Source organism: Notamacropus eugenii, chromosome 1, assembly GCF_028372415.1.
Source record: "Notamacropus eugenii isolate mMacEug1 chromosome 1, mMacEug1.pri_v2, whole genome shotgun sequence".
Lineage (NCBI taxonomy): Eukaryota > Metazoa > Chordata > Mammalia > Diprotodontia > Macropodidae > Notamacropus > Notamacropus eugenii.
The window spans coordinates 193,153,117-193,179,655 of record NC_092872.1 but is presented as its reverse complement, the minus strand read 5'-3'; the positions used below and the strand labels follow the sequence as shown (position 1 = coordinate 193,179,655).

The 26,539-nt window shown below is 37.9% G+C and overlaps 1 protein-coding gene across 11 annotated transcripts in view; it reads left to right on the top strand.

The window, feature by feature from the left end:
- Positions 1 to 26,539, top strand: part of ABLIM1 (actin binding LIM protein 1) — a 402,054-nt gene that overhangs the window by 232,829 nt on the left and 142,686 nt on the right. For all 11 annotated transcript variants that reach the window (XR_011970213.1, XR_011970209.1, XR_011970210.1 and 8 more), the window contains 2 exons: positions 16,695 to 16,878; positions 22,591 to 22,700. Coding sequence is in view for 7 of the 11 variants with exons in the window: in XM_072623263.1 (XP_072479364.1) it covers positions 16,695 to 16,878; positions 22,591 to 22,700 (294 nt within the window). In the remaining 4 variants the exon portion in view is untranslated. The remainder of the gene's footprint in view (positions 1 to 16,694; positions 16,879 to 22,590; positions 22,701 to 26,539) is intronic.

Sequence of the window (26,539 nt, the reverse complement as noted above, 5' to 3'; positions counted from 1 at the left end):
CATATTATGGACCATATTATGACTACCAGTGCCCATGTTAGTTTACTTTCTTATAGATGATGGTCTACATACACCATAGAAGATCGGCCCTCTTGTTTTATGTCTTTATTGAACATGATCATTGGGGAAGGTAGGGTATGGACTGATGAGGACAGATCTATTTTCTTCTCCCAAAAGGAGACTGCCAAGTCAGACATCACCCTGCTGATGTCATGGGTCCTCTTTGAGAACGAAGGAGAAAAACAGCATTCTAGGGAGGCTGAAATTTACAAATTGGGGTTATATGAGAGAAAACAGAACTGGAAGCACAGGAAGTGACTACCTAAAAGACACAGATTATAAAGATAGAAGAGGGGCAGCTAAGTGCTTCAGTGGATAGTGTGCTGGGCCTGGAGCTGGGAAGATTTATCTTTGTAAGTTCAAATCTGGCCTCAGATTACTAACTGTGTGACCCTGGGCAAATCACTTAACCTTGTTTGCCTCAGTTTCCTCATCTATAAAATGAACTGCAGAAGGAAATGGTAAACCATTCCAGTACCCTTGCCAAGAAACCCCCAAATGGGGTCAGAAAGAGTCTGACACAAATGAAATGACTCAACAACATTAAGATAGATGGCAAAGATCCTTGACTAAGACTCAGAAGACTTGGGTTCTTCTGCCACTAACTGCCATATGAATATGGGCAAGTCATTTCTCTTTATGGAATTTTGGTTCCATCCTGCAAAATGACAGAGTTGGAATAGATAATCTCCAAGGTCCCTTCCAGTTGTAAAGTTCTTTGATTATATGAATTTCATTTTAGTTTAGAATGTTGTTAGTCCAGCATCTAAAATAATCACACCACCTTCATTGACATGTAAACGAGGGAATTAGATTTTCTTTGAAAAAGTGAATGTAGTTGAAGCCTACAGGGATGCCCCTTTATATTTCACTGAAATAAGCTGAGTCAATTCAGACACTTGTTTTGTTAAACTATATCTTTTTAAAATGTTAATTGCATTTAATAGAAGTTCAGGTTTCCTCTCTGAGGGTATTGGAAAGGTAATTGAGAAAACATAACAGTGGCAGGGGCCTGATATATAAAGAAAGAATTGGGAGACAAGCTCGAACTGGAAGGAGAAAAATGGAAGAGGGAAGGATCTAGCTGAACTAAAAGAGGAAAGAAGGCATCAAAGTGAAAACTTGTTTACTATTTGAATGATGCCAAGTAGAGAGAAGGAAGAGGAACTAGCTCAACAAAGTAAGATAACTTAATGGAAAAATAACATTTCATCATAGTTTTAGAAACAGTGTTCAGTAAGTAATGAGAGAAACAGAGAAAAAGAAGCTATTCCAAAGAGACAGCAGATGTCACTTATCTTCCTTATGCCTCTTTTCTCATCTGTAAAATGAGGTTAATAGTAATTTTAATACCTACCTCAGAGGATTGTTGGGAGCACTAAATGAAATATTATGTAGAAAATATTTTTCTAAAGCACTATATAGGGGAGAGCAGCAATTATTATTATAATTTTTGTCATCTTTAGTTCCACTGTGATAATTTGGAAAACTTAAGCCACTTTACTATATTTATCTTGGGTGGTAGACTTTGAGTTTGGTGGATCCAAATAAATTATATTTGAAAACCCAGTAGCATTCTTCTGATACTTTCTTCAGTTCACATCATTGGACAGTTTGTCATTAAATTTATCCACAATAGTTTCACTAAAGAAAACTGCTCATGTTCCTTCATTTTTATGAGATAGTGCAATATAAAGCATTTCAAGAGGTAATAGAGGTTTGAGGACTGGTATAATGGGCCTTTAAATGCCTATTATAAACTAGTTTTCTCAGGTCTAAAAAAGAGAGTGCTTTTCTTTTTTCTTAAAAAAAAAATGTAAGAGATTGAGAGCGTTTGCTACTTACTGATCTTGCGATTCAGCCAGCTGGAAAGAGGTGACATAGGAGGGTGGGGGAGAGGAGTGGAGGGAAGAAAAATAGGGGGAAAAATATAGGGAAGGATTCATTTCCTGCGTCAAAGCTTTGGCCCTAAAATGAATATCCTTTTCTTTCATTTAACATAATTGAGCATCTGGGGAAATAGCTTTTATTTTTTTCTTTCAGAAATACTGATTGGTTCTTGCTTGGTACCAGGTGGGTTTCTAGTCCAATGTCTGTTTCTGAGTAGCAAACTATGCCTAATTATGGTATCCATACAAAGGATAAATATGGAGAATAGATGGAGCTTACAGGGATAGCAATAAAGATGATTAGAGGGTGAGATAATGTGAGCAAAAGGAAAAGACATCAAGATTATTTAACTCAGAGAAAATTAATTTAAAGGAATCATAGGGTTGTAAATTGAGAGTTGAGAGATACCTTAGAGATCATCCAGTCTCACTTGTTCATTTTGTATGTGAGGAAACTGAGGCTCAGAAAGGCTAAGCAACTTGCCCAAGGTATTTAACTAATTATAGTTGTTTGTGAAAAACTCTCACACTAAGAAATAATTACCATTTTTCATTTCCAATAAATAATAGTTATTCACTTTATGTAGCATTTTGAGGTTTGCGAGCATTTTCAATATGGTACCTCTTGACTAAGTCATTTTGGTGATTATGAATACCTAAATCGACTATTAAGGACATATAAAGAAAGATGCTGTCTGAATCCAGAGAAAGAACTGAGAGATGGAAGTATGTATAGAATGGTGTGTGTATATGTATATGTATATGTACATATATATATGCATGCACATATTTGTGTCTAATGGTAACTGAGGGGGGGAAGAAAAATAAGGGTAAAAAATTCACATGATAATTTTATTATGTATTTAAAAGGAACAGCAAATTATCCATAATAGATTTGCAGTTTCATATGCAAGCATCTTTTAAAAATTATACTATGTTAAGGAAATGCTTGTTTTATTCCATAAATTACAGATAAATCAATAAAATTTTTAAATGCTATCTCATATCTGAGTATATCAAAGTTGTTACTCTTCAGAGTCACATGCCATAGTAGAAAGGAGAGCTGAACTGCTAAGTTTGAAATTGGCATTCCAGGTCAGACCCTTTGACATAGGTACCATTATTACTCCCATTTTACAGATGAGGAAGCTGAGATTGAAAGAGGTTAAATGATTTACCTAGTGCCACGTAACTAGTAAGTGTCTGAGGCTGGTTTCAAACCTAGTTTTATTGAATCTTAAGTTCATTACTCTATCTGTTGTCTTCCATTGCCACACTGAAGAAAACTGTAGTATGATATATTCAGGTAAGATATGAGGAAGAATTTTCTAATAATAACCAGGGGTTGAAGTGACTTTTCTCTGGAAGGTCTTTAAAACATAGTAGACATTACTTAGGTATGGTTTTGCTTGAAGTCAGGGAGATAGATTGGATGCCATTTCAAGATCCCTTCTCAGCCCTAAGAATCCCAAATGCCAGGTGTTCTGTAGTTTTATTGTGGTTGATTAATTCTTGTACCTCTCATCCTCTATTTAAAGCAGGGTGAGGAAAGCCAAAAGAAAAATTATACTCTTTTAGCCCTTGCTTACCTTACCTGTACTTTAATACTCTGACTTCCATTATATGGTTTATAATAAATAAGCCTTGCCCTTTTTTTTCATTTTTTTATGTATAGTTCCTGACTTCAATAATTTTGAATTGAAGTTTCTTCCCTGGGTCCTCTAAAGAAAGAGGCCACTTGTCCATTCCATTCCAGAGAGTGGCATTTTTTTTGTTTTTTTTTTTTTGGAAAACCCTCACTATGTTATCAATGTTTGTCCAGCTAACTGAAAAAAAAAATCATCCCTGTATGAGGATATCAAAGAGAGTGGCCTTCAGAAAGATGCATACCACCAAGTCAAGGCAAGTTAGGCTGCAATGGTGGAAATGAACACACTAGAGTAGACGAGAATGATTGCACACCTCCACATTAAGGCCCTAAATAATGCAATCTATTCGCAAACTTCCAAACCAGCTGCAGGTGCTTGTTAGAGCTCCTGAAGGGGAGGTAGAGAGAACATACTTACTAACGGTAAGTGTGACTCTCAGAGAATGACTTAACCTCTTTAACCTCAGTTTCCTAATCTGTAAAACGGGGGCAGTAACAGCATCTACATTCTGGGGCTGTTGTGAGGATCGTATGAGATGATAACACAGTGCTTTGAAAACCTAAAAATTTGAAAATCCATATAAATGTAAGCTTTTCTTCTCTCTGAAGAAACTTCCTCTCAATTCTGAATATCATCAGAGTGATGCTTTTCATGGATGCTATAAAAATGCCATTACTATTATTATTGTCATCAGTATTAGTTATTATTTTCATTATTACTTTATGCTACCCATTTCTGCAAAAGAATTATTCTAGTACATTTCTACTTTACATGCTGTCAATAGGGTATTCACTCATTCAAATAGTAAAACAAAGTGGCAGAAAATCAACTTGCAAATATTTATCGAAAGCCCACTGTATGTGCAGGTAGTATGCTGGATACTATGGGGGATACAAAAAGATATAAGACATGATCCTAAAAGTGACAATGGATATTTTAGTAGCATTCTTACTCTGGACTCTAATCTTTAGAAAAGTAATTGGGTCTTATCTAAGTTATATTTCTGGCAGTGCGAAGCATAGAGCTACTTAATAAAAGGAAGAATTACATCAAGTTGAATTTCCCAGGAGATAATGGTGTTCTTGGGATGTCAAAATCATAGGATGCCTCTGCTCTAGTGAAGAGGAAGATGTTTTTTCAGGTGGACCAGTATTTGTGGGTTGTCAGGACTATTGTGAGGAGACCTTATTGATCTCCTTATCTCTAGTTTTCCCCAGTCTTGAGGTATTTTTCACGTATCTGTTAAACTAATCTTAATACATTGGTCAGAACCCATTACTGCCTCACTCAAAGGCCTTCAGTACCTCCCTATTATATAAAACATTCAAATTTGTTCATCCAGAGCCATCCAAAGTCTGATCTCAACCAACCTCTCCAGCCTTATTTCACATTAGTCTCCTTCATGGACACTGCTCCAACCAATCTGGATGACTTTCTCTTCCTTATTCTCCTACTGCCCATTATCCCTCTCCCTCACATTTCCACATATCATTCCCCATGTTTGGAATGGACTTCCCCCACCTCTCTTCCTATTGAAAAACTTTACTCAGCTCAAATGCCACTTGTTTCGTGAAGCTTTCTCTGATTCTTCTTTCTTTTAGAAGTGGACTCTTCCTCTTTAAATCTCGTTTAAATTCCTTTTCATTTGACCTCTCCCATGACTGAGTTAATCATGTGTGTATGCTTCATTCCATTTGCTAGATAATAAATTCCTTGTAATTAGAACTTATAATTTTCCATCTTTGTGTCTGTAACACCTAGAACCAAGCATTATTCATGGTAGGTGCTTAATGAATGTATTTTTAAATTGAGCTATCCATAGATTATGAGCTTTTTTCCATATTTTAAGGTTTCAGGTCCTGAAAGAGTCCTCAAGAAGGAGATGAAAAGATTGCCCAGGTTTTTTAAGGTCCTACGTCAGTTTTATTGATGAAGAATGTCTTGATCACATTTACTTTGAGCCATCTCTTTTCTTTGTTAACATCAATGAATTAAATTAAAATTAATTCAGTAACAGTAAATACTCTCTGTAAGGCCCTGGAGACACTAAGAGAAGTTCACTCAGAGAACCTAAAACACATACATACATAAGTAAGAAGGAAGCCTATACAAATAATTTCTAGAAGGAGAGAGCAGTGATAAAGGGCAGGTGGTGAGATGGAACAGGAAAAGCCTTATTTAGGGAATATGCTGTGAAAGAAGCTTAGGGACTCTGAGAGGCAAAGGTGAGGAGGGTGCACCTTCCAGCACCTTTGTAAATTCACAAGCATGAAAGTAAAGAGATTTGTTGAGTTTGTGAGTTGGAAAGAAGGAAATAAATTTAGCATTTTACATTTCATCCAACGTAGGACAAGGGAAGGGCACTTTTGAAAAGAGCTAGGCTGGAAGTAAGGAGATCTTCGTTCTCATCCTAGCCTTGTCACTAACTCACCAGGTAACCTCAGGCAAGTCATTCTCAGCCCATTCTCATTTATTTTAAATAAATCTTAAATAAGTGGTGGAACATAAGGTTCCTAAGGGCAGGGATGGTTTGGTGCTTGTTTTTGTACCCCTGACATCTAGAACATCCAAACGTCCTAGAACTGGAGTAGTTTGGAACAGTGTGGCATAGTATGGTGCAGTGGTAAGGTCACTCATTAGTTCTAGAGTCAGAGGACCTGGATTTAAATGCCACCTCCGAAAATTTCTAACACTTACTACTTATATGACTGTGAACCAATCACTTAGCATTCCTGGGCCACATTTCTGTCACCTGTGAAAGGAGGGGAATTTCCACAGTGCTTTCCAATTCAAACATTCTATAATTCTCATCTTCCCACTCTGCTGATTCTTTTTTAATATGAAATATTTGGCTTACAGATTTAATGTCACCAAAATATAATTTGTTTGCACATAAAATGTTAATGCTGTTTTTAGAAGAAAAATGAAATTGAAGAGGCAGTTGCTACCGCAACACTGCTCATGTCACTAAAATACTCTTCTGTTTTTACGCTCTCCTAACGCCTCCATATCTTTTTTCCCCTCCTGTTCCACAGTATTTTTACAAAGCTGTCAGTTCTTGTTAATACTTTCCCCCCTTTTTTTAGAAATTTAGGATTTTGATGGGTGCCTCGTGTTCTGTTCCCCATGGGCCCCTTTCCATAATGGACATGTGCACTCTGGGTGAGTGACTTTATCCTCATCAATTTTAAGCAATGAACAGAAAAGGACCACCCAAACAGAAATTATGGCTGTATGTTAGGGTGTTCTAGAGATTCTGAAGAAGAGTAAGAGACTTTTAAGTGTAGCACCGTAAGTGATTTAAAGGGCCACCCTGTCATTTTGTCAGTGATAGGAGATAATCTGAAATGCATGTGACAACAGCATTCATTATCATAGGATTAGAAATAGAAAACTAGAGGCCTTCTAGTCTATATCAGTGCCTACCATGTGCTTGATGTTCAAGATACAAAACTTGTTGTTTAGTTATTTAAGTCATGTCCAACTCTTCATGATCCCATTTGAGATACTAGAGTGGTTTGCCATTTCCTTCTCTAACTCATTTTACAGATGAGAAAATTGAGGCAAAAAGGACTAAGTGACTTGTCCAGGGTCACACAGGTCAAATTTGAACTCATGTCTTCCTCACTCTAGGCCCAACATTCTATCCACTACCTCCCTTCAAGGACCTTACTTACATTCATTCTGCTGAGAGGAAATCCCAGATAGATAGATAGATAGATAGATAGACAGACAGACAGACAGACAGACAGACAGACAGACAGACACACAGACACAGATATTAGGTAGGGAGTACACTCAAGGAAGAAGCTACTACAAAACATGGATATAGGCTTATTCAAGGGGGAAGGGGTATGAGAACTGGGAGATAAGGAACCATTTGGGCAATTGTCCTGAGCTTTGAATAAAGACATTATTTCTGGAAGGCAAGGAAGAAGAGGAAGTACCTTCCTGATATGGGGGACAGCCAGTGAAGGCAAAGAGCTGGGAGAGGGAATGGTCATTTTGGGAACAGCTAGTAGTCTTATTTTGTTGGAAAAGTGGGGGAAGTAATATGAAAGAAGTATGTAAATGTAGGTGAACACTAAGATGGAAGGCTTCAAATTGTACTAAGTATAAATGGAATCTGCATACTTGACTACTTTAACACAGATCACCAATTTCAGCCTCATAATTTGGGTTTAGTGATATTAGTTTGAACATAGGATGTCTTGAACTTTGATGTGCATTATACATGGAGGAAAAATTTGTTTGCTAATCAAAAAAAGAGTATCCATTTACATACTCATAGATTCTCAGAGTTGGAAGAGATTTCAGAGTTTATCTAGTTTAATTTACATCTAATTTGGTAATTCTTTCCACAATATTATTGACAGTCATCTACCCTTTTTCAAAATATGTCCTGTAACAGGGAGCTGAATATCTAAAAAGGCAGCCCAATCCAGTTTTAAACAATTCTAGAAAGTTCTGTCATTAAGCCCAAATTTCCCCCCTTTTAATTTTCACTTGTTGTCCCATGTTCTGTCCTCTGGAATTACACAGAACAAGTCTATACTATCTTTCCTAGGAGCCACTTCATCTGAATTTAGCTTTCAGATCAAATCTTTACTTTCTATTCTCTTTGGGCTAAACATCTGTTTTCCCATCAGTTTATCATTTGGATATCTTAGTCTATTTCTGGATCTTAAGAAATAGAAATAGTAACTGTCACCTCTGACCTAACTATAGTTATTGGTTTCACAAAAACACAGGCAGAATACTCATATAAAAAGAATATAAGGAAACAGCTTCTTCTGCTTCATCATCCTGCATAGTCAAATCTATACGAATCCAATAGCTATGTATTAGATACAGCTAAGTTCAAGACACTGTCATGGTCTAGTTCCGGGAAATGATGCAGCTCACTTAACCAAAAATCCAGGAAATCAGTTCTGTCCAGACTTTAGATCATTTTGCAGTAACCCAACAGAAGGTAGGGTCTGTGCAGTTTTTTTACAAGATAGGCAAAGGGAGCTAGAGCCTTAAAAAAATTATTTTTTTTTAATTAACAAAAAATCTAACAAAAAAATCTGTTTTCTCTCCGTCCCACCTGTCTCCACCCCACTGAGGAAAAACAAAATAAAATAAAATAACATGTAATAAATAAAATAACAAATAAAAGGAGAGTAAAAGTAATTCCCACATTGCTTATATCCAAAAAAAAATGTGTTTTATGTATTTAAATCATTCTGCAGCCTGAGTTCATCCCCTCTCTGTCAGGAGATAGGTAACTTGCTTCATCTTTGCTTCCCTGGAATTTTATTTAGTTATTACATCAATCAGAGTTCTAAGTATATAAAAATTTTCTTTATAATGCTTTCTGTCATTGTATAAATTATTCTGATTCTTCTTATTTTGAATCGTTTCATACGAGTCTTTCCAGATTTTTCATCTTTTTCATCATTTTTTACAGTAGCACAACTAAATCCCATTACATTTGTATAACATAATCTCTTCAGCCATTCCCCAAGTGATGGGCAGCCTGCTTGGTTTCTAATACTTTGCCACCACAAAAACAGCTGCCAAAAAATATTTTTATATATGGGGTCCTTTTCTTCTTTATTTGATCTCTGGGAGTGTACCCCAAAGTACTAGGCATGTCCTAATAGTGGTATTGCTTTTTTGAGCTAGGGCCTTTTACTGATATGTTGATCTAGTATAATAAAACTTTAGGTATCTTTGAATACAACAATCAGACAAGGCAAAAAAAAAATGCAGAATTGGTGTTCAAGCTGTATTCATGGATTAATCAATCATTTATTTATTCATTAATTTGTTTATTTATTGGAGGCAATCAGGATGAAATGACTTACTCACGGTCACACAGCTAGTGTCTGAGGCCAAATCTGAACTCAAGTCCATCTGATTGCAGGGCTAGTGCTCTATTGTACCACCGAGCTGCCCCCTTTTATAGCAGTTCTTATCTACATGGTTATTGTGAGGATCAAATGAGATAATATTTGTAAAATGTGCTTAATAAATATTTATTCCCTTCCCTTCTGGCTTCTTTTCTTCCCTCTTGGTGGAATGGACCATATAACCAGGCTGTATATAATGTCTTTCAGACCCCTCACCAACAGTTTGCCCCTCTCTGGATGGATTGTGCTAGCAATGAATGTACTAATGAGAAATCATCTTCTCAGAAGATTTCTAAATTTCTCTATCTCACCTTAACGTTTCTTCTGAACTACTGTTTTATATTGCCAGCTGCTTGTGAATATCTTTTCAGTACATCATGGTACACCTTTTTTAGAAAGCTAATTGTAAAACATTTACCAGCACACCCCTGTTTTCAGCCCTGGTTCTAAAACCTTGTCTCACTTTGTTACATAAATAATCCATTCTAGTGGTAAGAGATCCTTGCTTTGACTCCTCCATCAGTTAAGAATCACCATCTAAAGATCACTAGGTTCAGGAAACATTCTAATGTTCTCTTATATGGGCCTTCTTTTGATCAGTCATTGTTGGCACGTCTGGGGCCATCTCCAGTCGTTCTGATCTTTATCACGCCACCGGACTCAGATGACTCCGGAGGAAAAAGTGAGGCTGGTGACTTTATACAGCCCTCCCTCACTTAAATCCAGTTCACTTGTGTGTCGTGGCACCACCTCCCTGATGTCATGCTCCTCTTTGAGAATGAAGGGAAAACACCAACAATAATGGCAAGAAGTTATTGGAAGGCAAGTAGCTGCCAAGCTGCCATTATATCTACACTGTGACTTCCTACCTCAGCCATTCATTATCATGTTCCACAGCTTTGTTACTCCTAATATTGTTTGGAATGTGAAGTATGGCCTAGCCCCTAGCTGCCCCACCTCCCACTTCCGATATCCACCTTTTACAGCAGAGTTTGCATTGGAGGTGTGCCTGCTACTAATTAGCCAGACTTGGAGACTTGGGCTGCCTTTTGAAATGAGACTTCCACCAGATTATCTGGTGGGCTTTTGCTGCCATGGCATCAAATACGATCTCCAAGTAGCTTCTGCCTTTTAGGGTTTGTTTGTTTTTTTCCTTTTAGCTATTGAAATGAGCAAGCAGTGCTCCAGTTTATTTTTTTTTCCTGTGAGCATTCCAGGTGTGGCAACCAGTTTTTGAGAGAGTTAATAGCTCACTTCACCAAAGGAGGAGCAGGTGTCCACAAGAGATCAGCTACACCCATATTTTGCTAATTGCTCTTGGAGACTTTCTAGGGAGGAGTCCTCCATTGATGACAGTCCATCCATCCCAGGTGCATGTGCACAACTCTTTCTACCTTTCTTTTTACAAATTCTTTGTATCTTTTTAATTTCAATACTCTAATCAAGAAACCAACAGACATTTATTACTTATCTACTATGTTCCAGGAATTGTTATGTTCTCAAGTCTTTGGGTAGTGGGGTATGGCCAGGTCCTCATATGCCAAATGGCTATATTCCATATTTTGCCTAAAGATTAATTTAGGGTTAGGGCTTGCTTATTTTATTATGTGTGTTGAATATTTTAGAGATTCTAGGATGGCATAATAAGGTCATGCTCTTCCACAAACATATGGAGTTCTGGTAAAAATGGGCTCAACCTGAAGATCACAATGAGTACCTCACAGTTTCTGATTGCTGTAAGTCCTTTTCTACCCTTTATGGGGTCCTCATCAAGTTCCCCTCTGAGATCACTGTTTGGTATAGTGGATAGAGTGATGGTACTAGAGACAGGAAGACCCGAGTTCACATTTGGTCTCAGGTACTTACAAGCTGTATAACCCTGTGCAAGTCACTTAATCTCTGTTTGCCTCAGTTTCTTCAACTGTAAAATGGGGGTCATAACAACACCTACGTTGCAGTGCTATTGTGAGGATCAAAGGAGTTAATTTTGTAAAAAGCACTTAACATACTGCCTGACATGTAATAGGTGCTATAGAAATACTTATTCCCTTCCTTTTTCTTCCCCATGTAGGCATGGAGGTGGCTTTGTGCTGGGATAATTGGAAAGTCCTGCTGTTTTTCCTCAGTGTGTCTAGTTTTTCCTTAATTTTAGATTCAGATGCTATTCCACTGCTGGTCTAGAGACACTGTTAGGATGCCTGTGGCAAAAATCCTTTGACTTGTCCAAATTCACAGGATTAACTTTTGTTTGGGGTGGGGGGAAGGGTAGAAGGAGACAAGTGGGACACAGAGTTCTTCTCCCAAGCAATTGCTTCCCAGAGGCTGGGCTGGATTGCTTATTCCTCTAGGCTGGCCTAACAGTTGAATGCTCAGGTTTGGGTTGCCTTGCTATTTTATCCATACCCCACAAAGCACGACTAAATCTCCTCAACCAGTCGCAACAAGCTTGCTATATAGCTGCATTTAATCTGGTCCAGTGATTTTCATTCCTTCCAAATTGACCAAGACCTTTTGTCATCTATTTTCATGCCTTTGATTGGTTGATTCAGGAGAAGTATTCTCACCTGATAAACATAGGTTGAGTGATTTATTAAATCCACTTTCACCCATATACTAGGTCACACAGTCAGTAAGTGTTAGAAGTGGAATTTAAACCTAGGTGCTCTTATTCCAAAGCCAGAGATCTTTCCACTGGACCAATTTGCCTCTAGTCACCATATTCCCACTAGCATATAGTTCAACAAATACAACTAATAACTGGGCTTGTCTATATAGGCTTCAAAGAGAAGGTCACACTAAGCTGCATGTTGAATGATGAAAATGATTTTAAGAGGTGATGGTGAGGAAGGACTTCCCTGCAGATATGTAAGATGATCTTGACAAATGTACTGATGTGGGATATGTAAAATGTTGATTTTGGAGAACCAATGGGCCTCTTAAAATGAAATGTAGAGTACACGAAGGAGAGTAATGTAAAATAAGAGTGGAAAGCTAGGCTGGAGCCAGATTGTGCAAGATTTGTAAAGCCAGTCAGAGAAGTTTGTAATTGACCACAAAGTCAGTAGGGAGGTACAGAAGGTTTTTGAACTGACACGGACAATTTGGGGATTTGGGACAATTCCTTAAAGTCAAGGGCTATTATAATGTCTAGGTGAGAGGTGATGAGTTTTTGAACTGGTGAGGCAGGAGAGGAGATTTTATTTTTCTCCATATAAATACGTAACCATCAGAACAGGTAATACATCACAGTGTGTATTATGAACCCCAAAGCCTGGCATGTTGCTTACTCTATAAAGCCAGGCACTGTGTTGAGCCCTGGGGATACAAAGAAAGGTGAAACAAATCCCTTTCCTCAAGGAGGTTACATTGCAGGGGAGAGGTTGAAAGACAATTGGGGTTAAGTAACTTATCCAGGGTCACACAGCTGGTAGGTGTCTGAGTTCAGATTTGAACTCAGGTTCTCCTGACTTCAGGGCTGGTGCTCCATGCACTGCACCACCTAACTGCCCTGAGATTATGTTTTAATGGGAGAGAAAAGAAATTATATATGGGATAGATGGAAGGTAACCTTAGAGGGGAAGTTTCTAGCAGCTAAATGGGAAAGGCTTCCTGAAGATTTGAGCTGAGTCTTGAAGGAACCCAGGAATCTTGATAGTCAGAGATGAGGAGAGAGTATTCTAGACCTTGGAGAGAGCCATCGTTAGGGTGTGGAGAAGGGAGATAGGAGATGGATTGTCATGCATGAGAAACAACTAGAATGGCACAATTGTAGAGTGTATGGAAGGATGTATAAAAAGACTGGAAAGGTTAGAAGGGACCGATTGTGAAGACTTTTAAATGCCAAATGAAGGACTTTATATTTGATCCTGGAGGTCATATGAAACCACTGTAAATTATTGATCGGGGAGTGCTGACATGATCAGATCTGCATTTTAAGAAAACTCTTTGGCAGCTCAGTGAAGGATGGACTGAAATAGGGAAAAACATGAATTTGGAAGACCGAGAAGGCTGGTGCACAAATCTAGGTAAGAGGTCTTAAGGACCTCAACTAGGGTGATGGTGGAGTGAGTTGAGAGAAGGGGAAAAATAGAAGATATATTATGGAGGTTGAAATGACAAGATTTGGCAGTGATAGAATATTTGAGGTGTTGAATATGATTTAAAAGTAGAAGATTACACTAATCCCAGAATATTTAAGAATAAACAATAGGCTGGAGTGGGGCCAGAGAGGAATGGAGAGTGGGGAGTAGATTGTCATGGTGGAAAGAAAAGAAAGAGTTGCATTATCCGTTTTTGAAATAACCACTTTATTAGGTAAGGTAATCAGAGTTTTCTTTTCACAGATGATGTTAGCTCTGGCCTTTGAGGTGTTCCATTTGATCCAGTCTGTCCTTGGATTACTTTAGCCGAGGTTTCAGAAAAGCTGCTTCCAGTTTTGCTGTGTTTTCAGAGAAAGATTGGCAGCAAGCTTGTTCTTCAACTCACCAGTTGAATTTAGTATAAAAAAGTAGCTCCCAATTAAGAGAGGCCTCCAACTGAGGATGTGGGCGTCATGCTCATTAGCAAGGTCCTATATTCAACACTTATTATCTAGATTCATTAATCATTTGGGGGAACATATAATCGAAGAGTGTGGCAAAATACCAAAGAAATCCTAAGGAAAGCAATCTGGTGATTGGAAAAAAAACCTAATTTATGCCACCTGCGTCACTCATATCACCCACAACAGTTTGCCAGTGCTATGAAAAAGCAACATAGATCTGCTGCCCAAAACCCCTAACTGATTTGAAGAATATTTTTTACTATGAAATTGAAAAGGGCAAAGCCTACATATTCTTGTCTCTCCTAATAATATTGGTAGACTTCCTCTCCTCAGCAGAGTAGTGGCAGATATTATAAAGGAGGATTCTGGGGTAAAGTGATAGTAGTGTAAATTGAAAATATGTCAGTACTAATTTGTTGTTGATAAAGGATACTTGCAGGGTAGAAGCCTCCCTTCTGGTGACTGATTTACCTTCTTTATTTATAGACAAAGCTGTCATAATCTGTTCTTGCATGAACAGCTTGGCCATGTGTATGCATTTGGCTCCCTTGGTCTGCTTGTTAGTATTGTTCCTTGGAATGCAGAATTCCTTAGCCATAGAAGAGAAACTTAAGTCCAAACCTAGTGTCTGTCATGATTTGTTGTGAATATTGGGTGACAAATAGTAGTCTTATATTAAGTGAAATGGCTTGGTATCAGGGAAAGGAAATCAGGGGGCAAGGGTTGACATCCTGACTCTGACTCTTAGGTAGTTAAGTAGATGAATCATTTGTTGGGTGCTGACTATCTTCTGGGTTCTGTCCTGAGAGTTGTGGGTACAAATGTAGACAAGCAGGACATAATCTGTGCCCTCCAGGAGATTACATTCTGATGGGAAAGGACAACACATAAAGAGGACCTGGAAGGGGAGCTAAAAGTGGTGGAGAGGACCTTGACATGTCATGGAGCCCTGGATCTAAGCAAGCTAAAGCCAAAGCTGTACTATCAGAATCCAGAGTAGTTGGAAGGATGGTGTCAAACTTTTCAGTACAAAAGTAGGTAGACATGACATGGCATGAGGATGACTAAGGGAGGCCTGGATCCAGGAAAGATAAAGGCTAACCCCCTATCAAAGCTAAAGGTGGTTCCAAGGGTAGAGTCCAATTTTCCAATGGAAAGGAGGTGGATATGATGCCCTGGAGCAAGACACGGAGATAACTAAAAGTATGTTGGAGTTCTGGGACTGGCATACAGAAAAGATAAGGCTAAGACTACCCTTTCAGAATCCAGGGTGGTTCTAGGGGCAGAATCCAGTTTTACAATGGGAAAGAAATAGAGACAGTGGCCAGGATGAAGGATTCTTATTACCTAGGTTATCTTAAGTTAGTCCCTTAAGCTCTCAGAGTCTCAAAATTAGATTTTCCCCATCATCTAATGCTTCAAGGATTAATTACTATTAATAAGATATTTCCCCTCCCCTTTGTCCTCTAGCCTAATCAGAGAATGTTGGACCTGGAACAAATGCTGGAGAACTTCTAAAACAACTCTGTCCTTTCAGAAGTAGGGAAAGTGAATCCTAGAATCCTGTGACTTTACATAGTAAGCAATATGCCAGGCTTGGGGGCTCATAATATGCACTTTTTACATGTTCTGATGGTTACGCATGTATATGGAGAAAAAGAAAACCTCCTCCCTCACCAGCTCAAGAGCTCATCACCTCTCACCTAGACTGTTGTAACAGCCCCTGATTTTTCTCCCTGTTCAGGTCTCCCTATTCCTAATCCATCCTCTCCACAGCTTCCAAAGGAATCTTCCTAAGATACAGGTCTTTCCATGTCAGTCCAACTACCAATTGACTTAGTGGTCAACTACAAAGTTTTCTGACTGGCTTCAAATCTTGCACAATCTGGCTCCAGCCTAGCTTTCCAGTCTTATTTCATATAACTCTTCTTCATGCACTCTACGTTTCATTTTAAGTGGCCCATCATTTCTCCAAAGTCAACCTTTACACATCCCACCTCAATACATCTTGTGACACATTGCTAATTAATGCCCAGAGCCAGGACTAGAACTCAGGTCTTCCAACTGTGAAATCTGCAGTTGTTTCCACTGAACTATAATTATTTGTATCTCTCTTGCAACACCAAATGGTGAGATGGTCTGTCATTTTTTCATTTATTGTGGGAAAGAATTTCAAGCATGTGAGGAATTTTTAGGCTGCCATGAAACATCTTATTTTATTGTCTAGGAAAACTGGCTAATTGCCTCTGTCATGTTGGCCACAGTGAAGCAGTTGTATGGGCAAGTAGTAGGCATGCTTCCTGAAACATTTCTTCCTGAGTCATTATTGTCTTAATTTGATTTACTCTTATCCTGTGCTCTCTTCTCATCAAAGACTGTTCCATTACCTTTGTAATTAAGACCCACTTCAGAGGAGTCTGAGGCTTCTCCAGTGAATTTCACTTGTGTGAGACTTTCCACACCCACCAAAGGAAGACAAGAGAGACAAGAGAGCATAAGTAATAAACAGAGCTCTGCACAAACGTCACATTCGCCCTCCCCCCCATTAAAAACAAAACACCAAATCTGAAGTCAATCAGCCTGATTTGAAGACACCTTTTTTTCCTAGTGAATGAGTTTTCCTAACCAAGTCATGAACATGTTTGTATTTCTTCAGTGTGTGGCTGTGACCTGGCTCAAGGAGGCTTCTTCATAAAGAACGGGGAATATCTCTGCACCCTGGATTACCAGCGAATGTATGGAACGCGCTGTAATGGCTGTGGGGAATTTGTGGAGGGAGAGGTGGTGACAGCTCTCGGGAAGACCTATCACCCTAACTGCTTTGCCTGTACCATCTGCAAGTAAGTAGTGTTTGGTCAGCTACCCACAGCATGTCTGCAGCAGGGAAAAGCTGTGCAATGTGGGAGAAATATGTCGCTGGACAGATTTCCTTGTTAATGACATTCTTCCTCTGCCCCATCACTCTAATTCCCTCTTTTTCATCCCCCATCTGTCTGTCATCTCCTTCTTTTATCCCTCTCCTTCCTCTTCCCCTTATCTCTCTTTTTCTCTCCTTTTCCCCATTTTCCCTCTCACTTTCCCTACTCTCTGTCCTTTTCCTTCTTCTCTCTCTCTTCCTCCTTCTTTCTCCTTCTTCTCCTTTTCCCCTTCTGTCTTCCCCTCTCTTTCTCCCTCTTTCCCTTTCCTTTTCCTTTTTCCCCTTCTTTCTCCTTTTCCCTTTCCTCTCTTCCTCTCTGCCACTGTTTCTCCCTTTTCTTTTCTCTCTCCCCCTTTCCCTCTTTCTCTCTCCCTCTCTGTCTTTCATTCTTTCCCCTTCTCCTTTTTCCTCTCCCTCTCCCTTTCTCTATCTCCCCCTTTCCCTCTTCTTTTCCCTCTCTCCTTATCCCCTTCTTTTCCTTTTCTTCTCTGGTTAATTAAAATAAAAGAACTGAGCCATTTTAAACATAAGGTAGCTTTTGGGGGAAGGGGGATTATTTTGAGTTATTATTTTGAATTATGTTGCTCAAAGCTTGTAGATTAAGACCCTGTGGTTTTTAGATCATATCCTAACAAGAAGACTAAAAGGTACAAGAAAGATACTTTCTTATTGGGTCCTAAGTCAGCCGTTGTTAGCCTCTGTGAAATTGGGACACATTCCTGTTCATTCTGTTTTGTCACACAGATCTCAAAAGCATTATGTTATATATATTTTTGATAATTGAATTAGATTTTGCTTTGTTTGGATTGTTTTTAGGGATTTTATTGCACCTAGCCAGACAAATATAAGTGCCTTGAATTATTACAAAAGCAAAGTTCAGTCCTTGATCCTTGAGTATTTGCTTGAGAGCAAAGAGGCCTGGACATGAATCCCAATCCTTATAAATTATGTGACCTTGGATAAGTCATTTGACATTTCTATCATAAGACCACAAATTTTGAGCTTAAAGGGATCTTAAAGGTCATGTAGTCCAACCCCCTCCATCAAGCAATCAACAATTATTTATTAAATGTCTACTCTGTGTCAGCCATTGTCTTAGGTACTTAGGATAGGATAGGGACTGGATCTTCAATGAGAAAGAGAGAGAAAGAGAATTTCTAAATGAGGAAAATCTCTGCCATTAAAGGTTGAAATCTTCTCTGCAGTTTATTGTCTTTAAAAGTTGGCTAGAGTACTGAAGTGACTTCCCCAGGGCCACATGGGCAGTATTTTTCAGATGCAAGATGTGGGTTTAAGTCTTCCTGCCTTGGAGACCTGTTTCATACCTTCCAGGGCAAGAGAAAACATGTTTATTCTGTCTTCTAGGTAACAACCCTTAAAATTCTAAAGACAGCTATTCCCAAAGCTCTCTTCCTTTCTTTAGGCTAAATATCCCCAGTTCCTTCAATTTCTTCCCATTGGAATGGACTTTTTCCTATCATGGTCATCCTCCGTTTGTCAGTATGATATCTCCAAAATTGAATGCAGCAGTATCCCATGCTGCCTGTCAGTGCTATGGATGTGTGACAAAAACTAGACAAGTCCCTGCCTTCCACCCTTACTTTCTAATGCTTTCCCTTGATAGATGAGAAAACTAAGGCTGATAAAGGTTAAGTGACTTACCCAAAGTCACACAGATAGTGAGTAGGTAATGGGGCTTGGATTGTTCAGGTTCTCTGACTCTAGACTCAACATTCTTTCCATTTTAATACATGTCCTCTAACTGGGTCTTAGCTTACTTTTTTATGCTTCAATGGTTCTTTGATCTCATGAAGATTGATATTACTTTTATCAATATAGATTATCACCTCTCCATGACCTTTCATTTTGTGTAATTCTTATCCAAGTTCTCCTATAGATCCTTATTTCCTTAGAAACTATGCAGAGTGCTAAAGGCCTTCTCCTAGGTCTTTTTTCATTCTATAGCCACAAGTGCAGAACTTGGTCTCTCCTTTTTTCCATTAATCTTACCATGTGATCACTCCATCCCCTTTTTGTTTATATGTTTCATTTATGTGGATAAGTAGCCAACCTTGGTGTCAGAAAGAAGTAGTATCAAGTCCTAATTTTGGTGCATACTATAGCTTTGTGACTACACATTGTGCTATACTTGTGTCAAGCCACAAAACCTTACACAGCCTCCTAGAAGAAATACATAGCTACTCAGAAAAGTCTGGCCTGACCATCCACACAGATAAACAAACTGGATAAAGACTGTCTCTTGTTCAGATTTACAGCCAGTGGTATGGACAATTTATATAGTTTATACATTAGTAGAGTATATCTGAGAAAGATAGTACGAATGAACAAGTAGGGCTCCGAATTAAACAGGAAGGGGAAAGCAGATTGAATTGCCTTCAGGAATTGTAAAGACTTCAAACTTTTCCTCCAAATATAGGCCCATCTTTTTAATACCAATATTCTACTGATGACGTTGTATGGCTGTGAGAAAAGGAACACAAGGTCTCCAAAGATTTTAAATCGAATATCACACAGAGGTTTGAGCAGGCTGCAAGATATAAGCAATAAGGAACCACAAAAAGAAATGGGAGTAAAAGATGTCATCCAGAAAATGTATGATAGATAATGGATTGGTCACATTGCAAGGATGAGGGATGCTAAGTAGGTAGACCAAGTCCTCCCCTAGTATCATCTACATATCAGGGAAAAGTGAGTAAGTCCTTCCCACTGTGACAGATTTATGGGAGGACACGGGCAAGAGTCATACAAGATAGGCAGGCATGAATGGCTTGTACTCTTTATTGTTGAAGGGCCCGTACAAGTCAGTAAGATCATAGATACCTTTATGCATAGGGCATCCTCCGTGACAATGAGAAATACCTTTGGTGAGCACACATCTCTCTGTTTTGCACCTCTCTCTGATGGTCAATTATGAGAGTGTAAATAAATCAAAAGACATTAATAGAAATTGATTTTTTTAAAAGTCACTATCAATGTATACATGGATTTAGTTTAGCGAATCATGAAAAATCTTCACAGAATTTCTTTTCTTTTTCATCATCTGCAACAGATATTAACACAAGATACAGTTATCTTCATGGTGATCTTTTGTTTATATTTGTCATAAACATTGTAAAACAAAATGGCCATCTGCCCCATGAAATAATGTTTCTTATTGAATTGGGAACATGTGAAACCAATTCTTCCAATTCTTTTGTTAATATCTACAAAGAAAATTCATGACCCCCTCCTTTTTAATTAAAACCTCTTTTAAACTTCCGAATTTGTTTATAATTTAAAATGTCAATATTAATATAGTCCAGTGCTTCCAAAGGTGTAGTCATTGAACAAACCTAACATTTAGAGTACCAGCAACTGAATTGTTCATTGACTATGTAAAAATTATGCAATTCTTAGCACTTTCTTACTCCTCTATAAAATTCTACCACCATCAATTCAGAAGTACACCCAGGCTGCACAGAAAAAAAGGATATTTTAAAAATAAAGTATCTTTATTTCAGAAATTGTCATAATCAAAGACTTCATTACCTTGTAGCCAATCTACTAGTAACAAACCTTTCCAGACTTTACCTGGTTGGTCCTTGGACAATAGATTTAATATGATATTATAACCATGTTTGAAGCCTTTCCAACTTAATAGAACCTCCCAGAGCTCATGTTCTTCCGCCATAGCCCTCAAAAACCCATGGTCACCTCCACATGAAGACAAAGCATCAAACTAGAAATTTCTGAACTTAATTTCTGGTTCCTAAAAAATTATTGGATTGGGCAAAATGACCTCTGATATCTCTATTAAAATGTAAGCTCCTTGGGAGTGAGAATTTTTTTACTCTTATTTGCATCCTCAGCACCTAGCTCATAGTAGATGCTTAATAAATATTTTTGATTATGGATTAATTCTAGCCCTATTATTCTGTTGTCTTTGAAATTCCATTTAGTTAAATGAATCAAGAGAATTCTTTTCATCTTAAGAACTAAATTCCACTAAGCTTTCATTGATTCACCACAGAGGATAATAACAACCTTTTGACTTTGTAAATATAATAGAGACATTCTCATATAAGCTTGAAGTCTAAAAATTCAGGTTTGAGTGGGGCAGGAATATATTGAGCCTATATTCTTTATTTATTGGGTATAATAGGTATTAACTGAAAGGAGGGAGGGATGAGATCTTAAAGAGAATGACCCTTTAGCTCCTAGCTGTTCTCCCTATGGGTCCTGTTGGAGGTTCATTCCAGACAAGATTCATTCTGTGCTTGTCTAATACAGGGATTGAACAGAGGGGAGTTTTTACTTGTCTTAATGTCTGTTTTGCTTTGGGGAACCAACATTAGTGAAAACTCATCTGTGGCTTGGGCTCTGTTTGATTTTTACATTTGTCTTGAAGATTTCCTCAGTTCACATATACATGATAGTATAAATAGCATAAGAGTAATTTTGCTATTCCACATTTACCCTTTGGTTTATTAAAATTAGTTACCAATAACAATAAACAGTTATAGTGTTTGAACAGAGGTTGAAAACCAGAAGCAATGGGGGAAAAAGAACATTTCTAAAAGTAAATATTTATCATAATAAACCTCAGGCTATTCTTTAATTTAATTGTAGTTTGTTCTACAACTTGAGCTGATGTGTGTTTCCTGCAAATTTTAGAACTATTTGCTAACTGGCAGTATCACACAGAGAATGCTATTGCCTTTAGACATTCACAGTAATGAATTCTGCTGGTGAATTGGCCAAGTGCAACCTAGAAATAAATAATCTGGTAGAGAAAATATATGTGGAATATTTGCTTAATAGCTATAAAATGGCATGTACGCTGCCACTGAATTGGGGGCCAAGGGAGAAGCAGTGGGAGGCAAGGAGAAATATATCACAACTGGCTTGAGATTGAGAGTTTGTGAAATGAATTGCAGCCTTTGAATATTGGTAAAAATGAAATTTCAATGATATCCTTCAACATGTGTCTTTCTGAAAGAAGCTAACGCTAACTTATTGAATAAATATCATCTATGAATAGTGAGTCTGATTGTTTGTGCTCCTGTGATCCCTATTTTTAAGCAAATGACATCCCAGGCACCATGACAAGTTTTCTTTAATGCTCTCTCACATCAGAGGTAGCTCCAGCTTCAGGGAAGGAGTTTTCTAATTTTCTAATGGTGTTCCAGCTACCTAAAGTGGTTAATGCCTAAATTTCTAGCATCTTTCTTTGGGAGAGACCTTAAGTATTTAGCAAGAATTCATGGTATTCAAAATCCCTTATTCCTGAAAGACCTGTCAGCTGAAAATTTTCTGTCACATGCTGTTCAGAAGCACATTGAGACATCACTCATGATATGAAGCTGAAGTAAAACTTTCTCTGTTTTACTATTTAGATGGTCCTTCTTTGAAATGAAAGCATCAGCTCCTATAGCCCCCTTCCTCTCCTAAATGAGGTGCATTTAGGAATTGGATTGGTTCCAGTTGGCTGGCTTGATCAAGGCTACATTTCAAACATTTTGGCTGGTGTTCCTCTAAGATATTATTTTGCCCCAGAGGGCAGCAAACTGAAGGAGTAAGAGAAAAGACTTGGATCCCTGGAATAACCTGGACTACAATGTCTTTCTGTTTCCAGACGCCCATTTCCACCTGGAGACCGAGTTACCTTCAATGGAAGGGACTGTCTTTGTCAGCTCTGTGCTCAGCCAATGTCTTCCAGCCATAAAGAGGTCTCAAGCTCCAGCAGTAAGTATACTTATAGTTCTATCTAGCCTTGTTCTCCATGAATGAGTATAATTGTCCACAAACTTGGCTTATATGTTTTTGTTCATGGAAGCGTGTTGATAATGTCCTTAGCAGTAAAAAGACTAATAGTTAATTTACTTTTGAGAAACTATATTTTGGAAATGACCAGAATTATTCTATCTACCTTCCTAGTTGTAAATGTGTAATTCATTGAAGGCTTTTTGTGCAATAAAATCCATCCTGAGGAAAATATTTATTTTCAGAGGAACAAATTAAGGATGAGAGGGACATCAGACTGATCTGTTAGAGCATGAAGATGAGAGAGTTACTAAAGTCCTCCTTAGCAGCATAGTTTTAGATTTTTGAGATTTAGAAATGAAAATTCTGGAAGCAGCCACAGAGAAAGCAGGAGCTATTGCCATAGCAACTGTTATGCAAACTGGGAAAAATTTGGAAAGTTATGCTCAACCTATTCAATTTTCACTAAGCTGGAAAGTTTTTATTTGTTGCCCCCCAAAAAACCATTTCCTGAACCTTGGACATTCAAACTCAACATTTTTATCTAAATGAAAAGAATGGGGATACTATCTCTTCTTTTTCTTAGGTAAAGTTTGCAAGGGTGAATTGGTCCCTTGCAGGTGATACAGCCCTGTATGCTTAATTATAAACAAGGTTATCACATGTGAAATTAGAAAGATAAATGGAAACTGACTATTCTCTCCTCTCTTTCCAATCCCTTGCAAAGCCTCAAGTAAATCATTTCAGTCCTGTAAGTCTCAGTTTAAAAGTATGTGATAAGCTGCTTTGATGACAAAGGAATTTTCTGTGGTTTTGATTAATAGACATAAAGTGATTTCCAATTCTCCTTCAGATAAAAGGAAATATTTTGTTACTTGTTAAAAATTAAAATAGTTTAATCCAAGCAACATTTGCAAGCCATTTTCCCTCATGGGGGATTGGGAAAAGGGGATATAAGGGTACCTTGTTCCTTGTGAGTGTACATGTACAACATGTTACTGTATACTCAGGAGAATATAAATATGATTAAAATGGGTATTCCTACTTTGAAAAAGCCTATGGTTTCAAAATGGGAAATAAGATATTTATACAGATAACTACAAAGCAAAGTAGAGGGTGATAAGTAGTTTGACAGTTAAGAGGAAAATTATTTATTCAGAATAATTTGTTTGACCTTTAAGAATTAATTCATAAATTGTATTTATTTCCAAGTGTTCATTCTACAAAGAAGGATTGGAGACAGACTCTTAAGTACCATTGACTAACAGAGGCCTGTGTTGACCAGCTTGTACCTCAGCAGACCACAACCTTAGCCCAATAGGCAGGAGTTCCATCTCAGGCTTCTGTCTTTCTTATCCTTCCCTTCCCCTAGTCCCCTCCTTCCAAGCAGAAAAAAAATGACATATTATCACCTCCATCGCCACCCCTAGGCTACTGGGTAGCATAGCACTGTTTTTTTCTGGATATGTACCTTTAATTGACCAAAACCCATTGGAAGAATTCTTTAGTCTCCTTAAGAGAAAAAGTATTTTTAAATACTTTCTTTAGTTCATATTCACTATGTGGGAATTGGTAGTTGACTGCTTTAGAAGATAAACTCTATTGAGTCTCTGACAAGGATTACTTGACCGAAGTGTCATAAAGGTCTGGTCATGAGTTCACCTATCTGCGCAGTCCAACAGTGTATGGCCTAGATGCTGAGTCCATTAAATTTAAACACAAATTCACAGACACAGCCCATTCAGAATCTAAACCCTTCTACAATTCAAGCAAACAACCAACTAAACCCCTTTGCTGTTAAATTTAAGTCTTTTCTATCAGTGTGTCATTTCTGTGATATATGTTAGGAAATAGATTAGGATATGTGATAGGTGGGGAGAGGGGGGTGTTTTTGCAAATGCACCTGCTACTCAAACAGGCTTAGCTTTGGGCAAGTATTGTTATTGTTTAATCATTTCAGTTGTGTCTGACCCTTCATAACCCCACTTGGGATTTTCTTGGCAAAGATACTGGAATGGTTTACCATGTCCTTCTCCAGCTCATTTTACAGAGGAAACTGAGACAAACAGGGTTAAGTGGCTTGCTCAGGTCACACAACTAGTTAGTGTCTGAAACCAGATTTGAGCTCAGGAAGGTGAGTCAACCTGACTTTTAGCCCAGCACTATAACTACTTTGCCACCTAGCTGCCTGTGCATGTGTATATATGCATATGAGATTTTTTCTTTCACAGATAAGAACATAATATTGAAATGAATACATATAGTGAGAGTTCAAAATAAAGAAGAACATAGTATTTCCAACATGTTTATGAAACTCAGTGCATAAAGAAAAATGTGTCAAAGGAATAGTTGGGGGGGATTTTTAAAATCATTTTGATCAAATTTTAATTCCTATTTAAAATTGTGATTGTTTTTAGATTAGGCAAAGCTTTCCTGTTGAGACCAGTGGCTTAATTTAGTGTGAAACATTTTCATTCTAGTTTAGTAGTGTTCAGTGAGTTCAATAAATCATCGGTTATCTTATGTCTTTTTTTTCCTTCTATTTGTTGGATTCTATTTTTAAAAAGAAGAGGAGAAGCAAAAAGAAAAAAAAAAGTCCTTCTTTCCCAAGATCCATTCTCTTGTGATTTTCCCAAAATTACCTTATAATCAAATGAAGTCTCATGACTGGGGGCAAAGGGGAGAAGCAGGGAGGAAGAAAGAGAGGAGAAGAGGACAAACTAGGAGAAGGAATGCAGGAAGGAAGTGTTGTGCTGAAATATTATCTAATTAATTCAGTAGGAAAAAGCCTTATTTGTCCTTGAGATTAACTGAATAATGATGTAACATATTTATATACATTTATATGAGTGCCATGCTCTAGACCTCTCTTGTATATAAACTTGAGTAATTTAGACAATTGCATGTATTCGTAAAAATCAGGGGGCAGAATAAAAAAAGTTAGCACTCTTCAGTTACAGAAACCTGGTCTGATATAATATAACTTCAGTTGAATCAGGAGTAAAAGGTATTTGCTTTCAATTAATTGGCTATTTCATAGGTCCATACTGTTACCTTTTCTCTGTAATAGATTCCTTATCTCAACTCCAGAAGTGATTGTGCTTAATGGACATAGATTGAAATAAGATTACTTTTAGTTAAGAGTCAGGAAGTTGCTGTCTGAAGTGTAAAACACTATGGAATTATAAAGTTTTATTACCATTACTTTTTTTTCCTCTTCCTTCTCTCTGTTACTTAGCATATGCAATGACATGTTGGCCTGCTTGTTTCAGTAGTGAATCCCCTAAAGCTTAATTTCCTTCAGTTCTCCAAGCACTTTACAGGTAATTTGATGAGTGATTGGATTCCCATTATGTTAGAGACATAGATACTAGTAACTTTGCTATGGAGCATTCTGGAACTGGGGGAAATTGTGCTGGGATTGTCATTTCTTATGCATCAGTTTATCTTTAAGCACATTTGACAGTTGTAGGCTGCTGGTCTACCATGCTCTCCCCATTATAAATATGTCTGACTAGTGGCTGATTCAGTGTGAGTTAGTTGATTGGCATGTTGAACACCCACACATACTCACATCCAAACCCATCTTTTTGACTTCAGGGAAAAATCCTCCCCTCATCCTCCACCTCCACTATTGATAGCTGCAGCATAGTTGTTCAGTCTGCAACAGAAACTTCTACAAGTGTCAGGGAAATTTCTCTGCTGAGAAGAAATAAAAATTGTTGTATTAAAAGATCTTCATTCTGGTTTCTAAAGTGGGAAAATCATCAAGTAGCTCTCCAGGGGAGGTAGAGACTTTCAATTAATTTCCTTTTCTATTT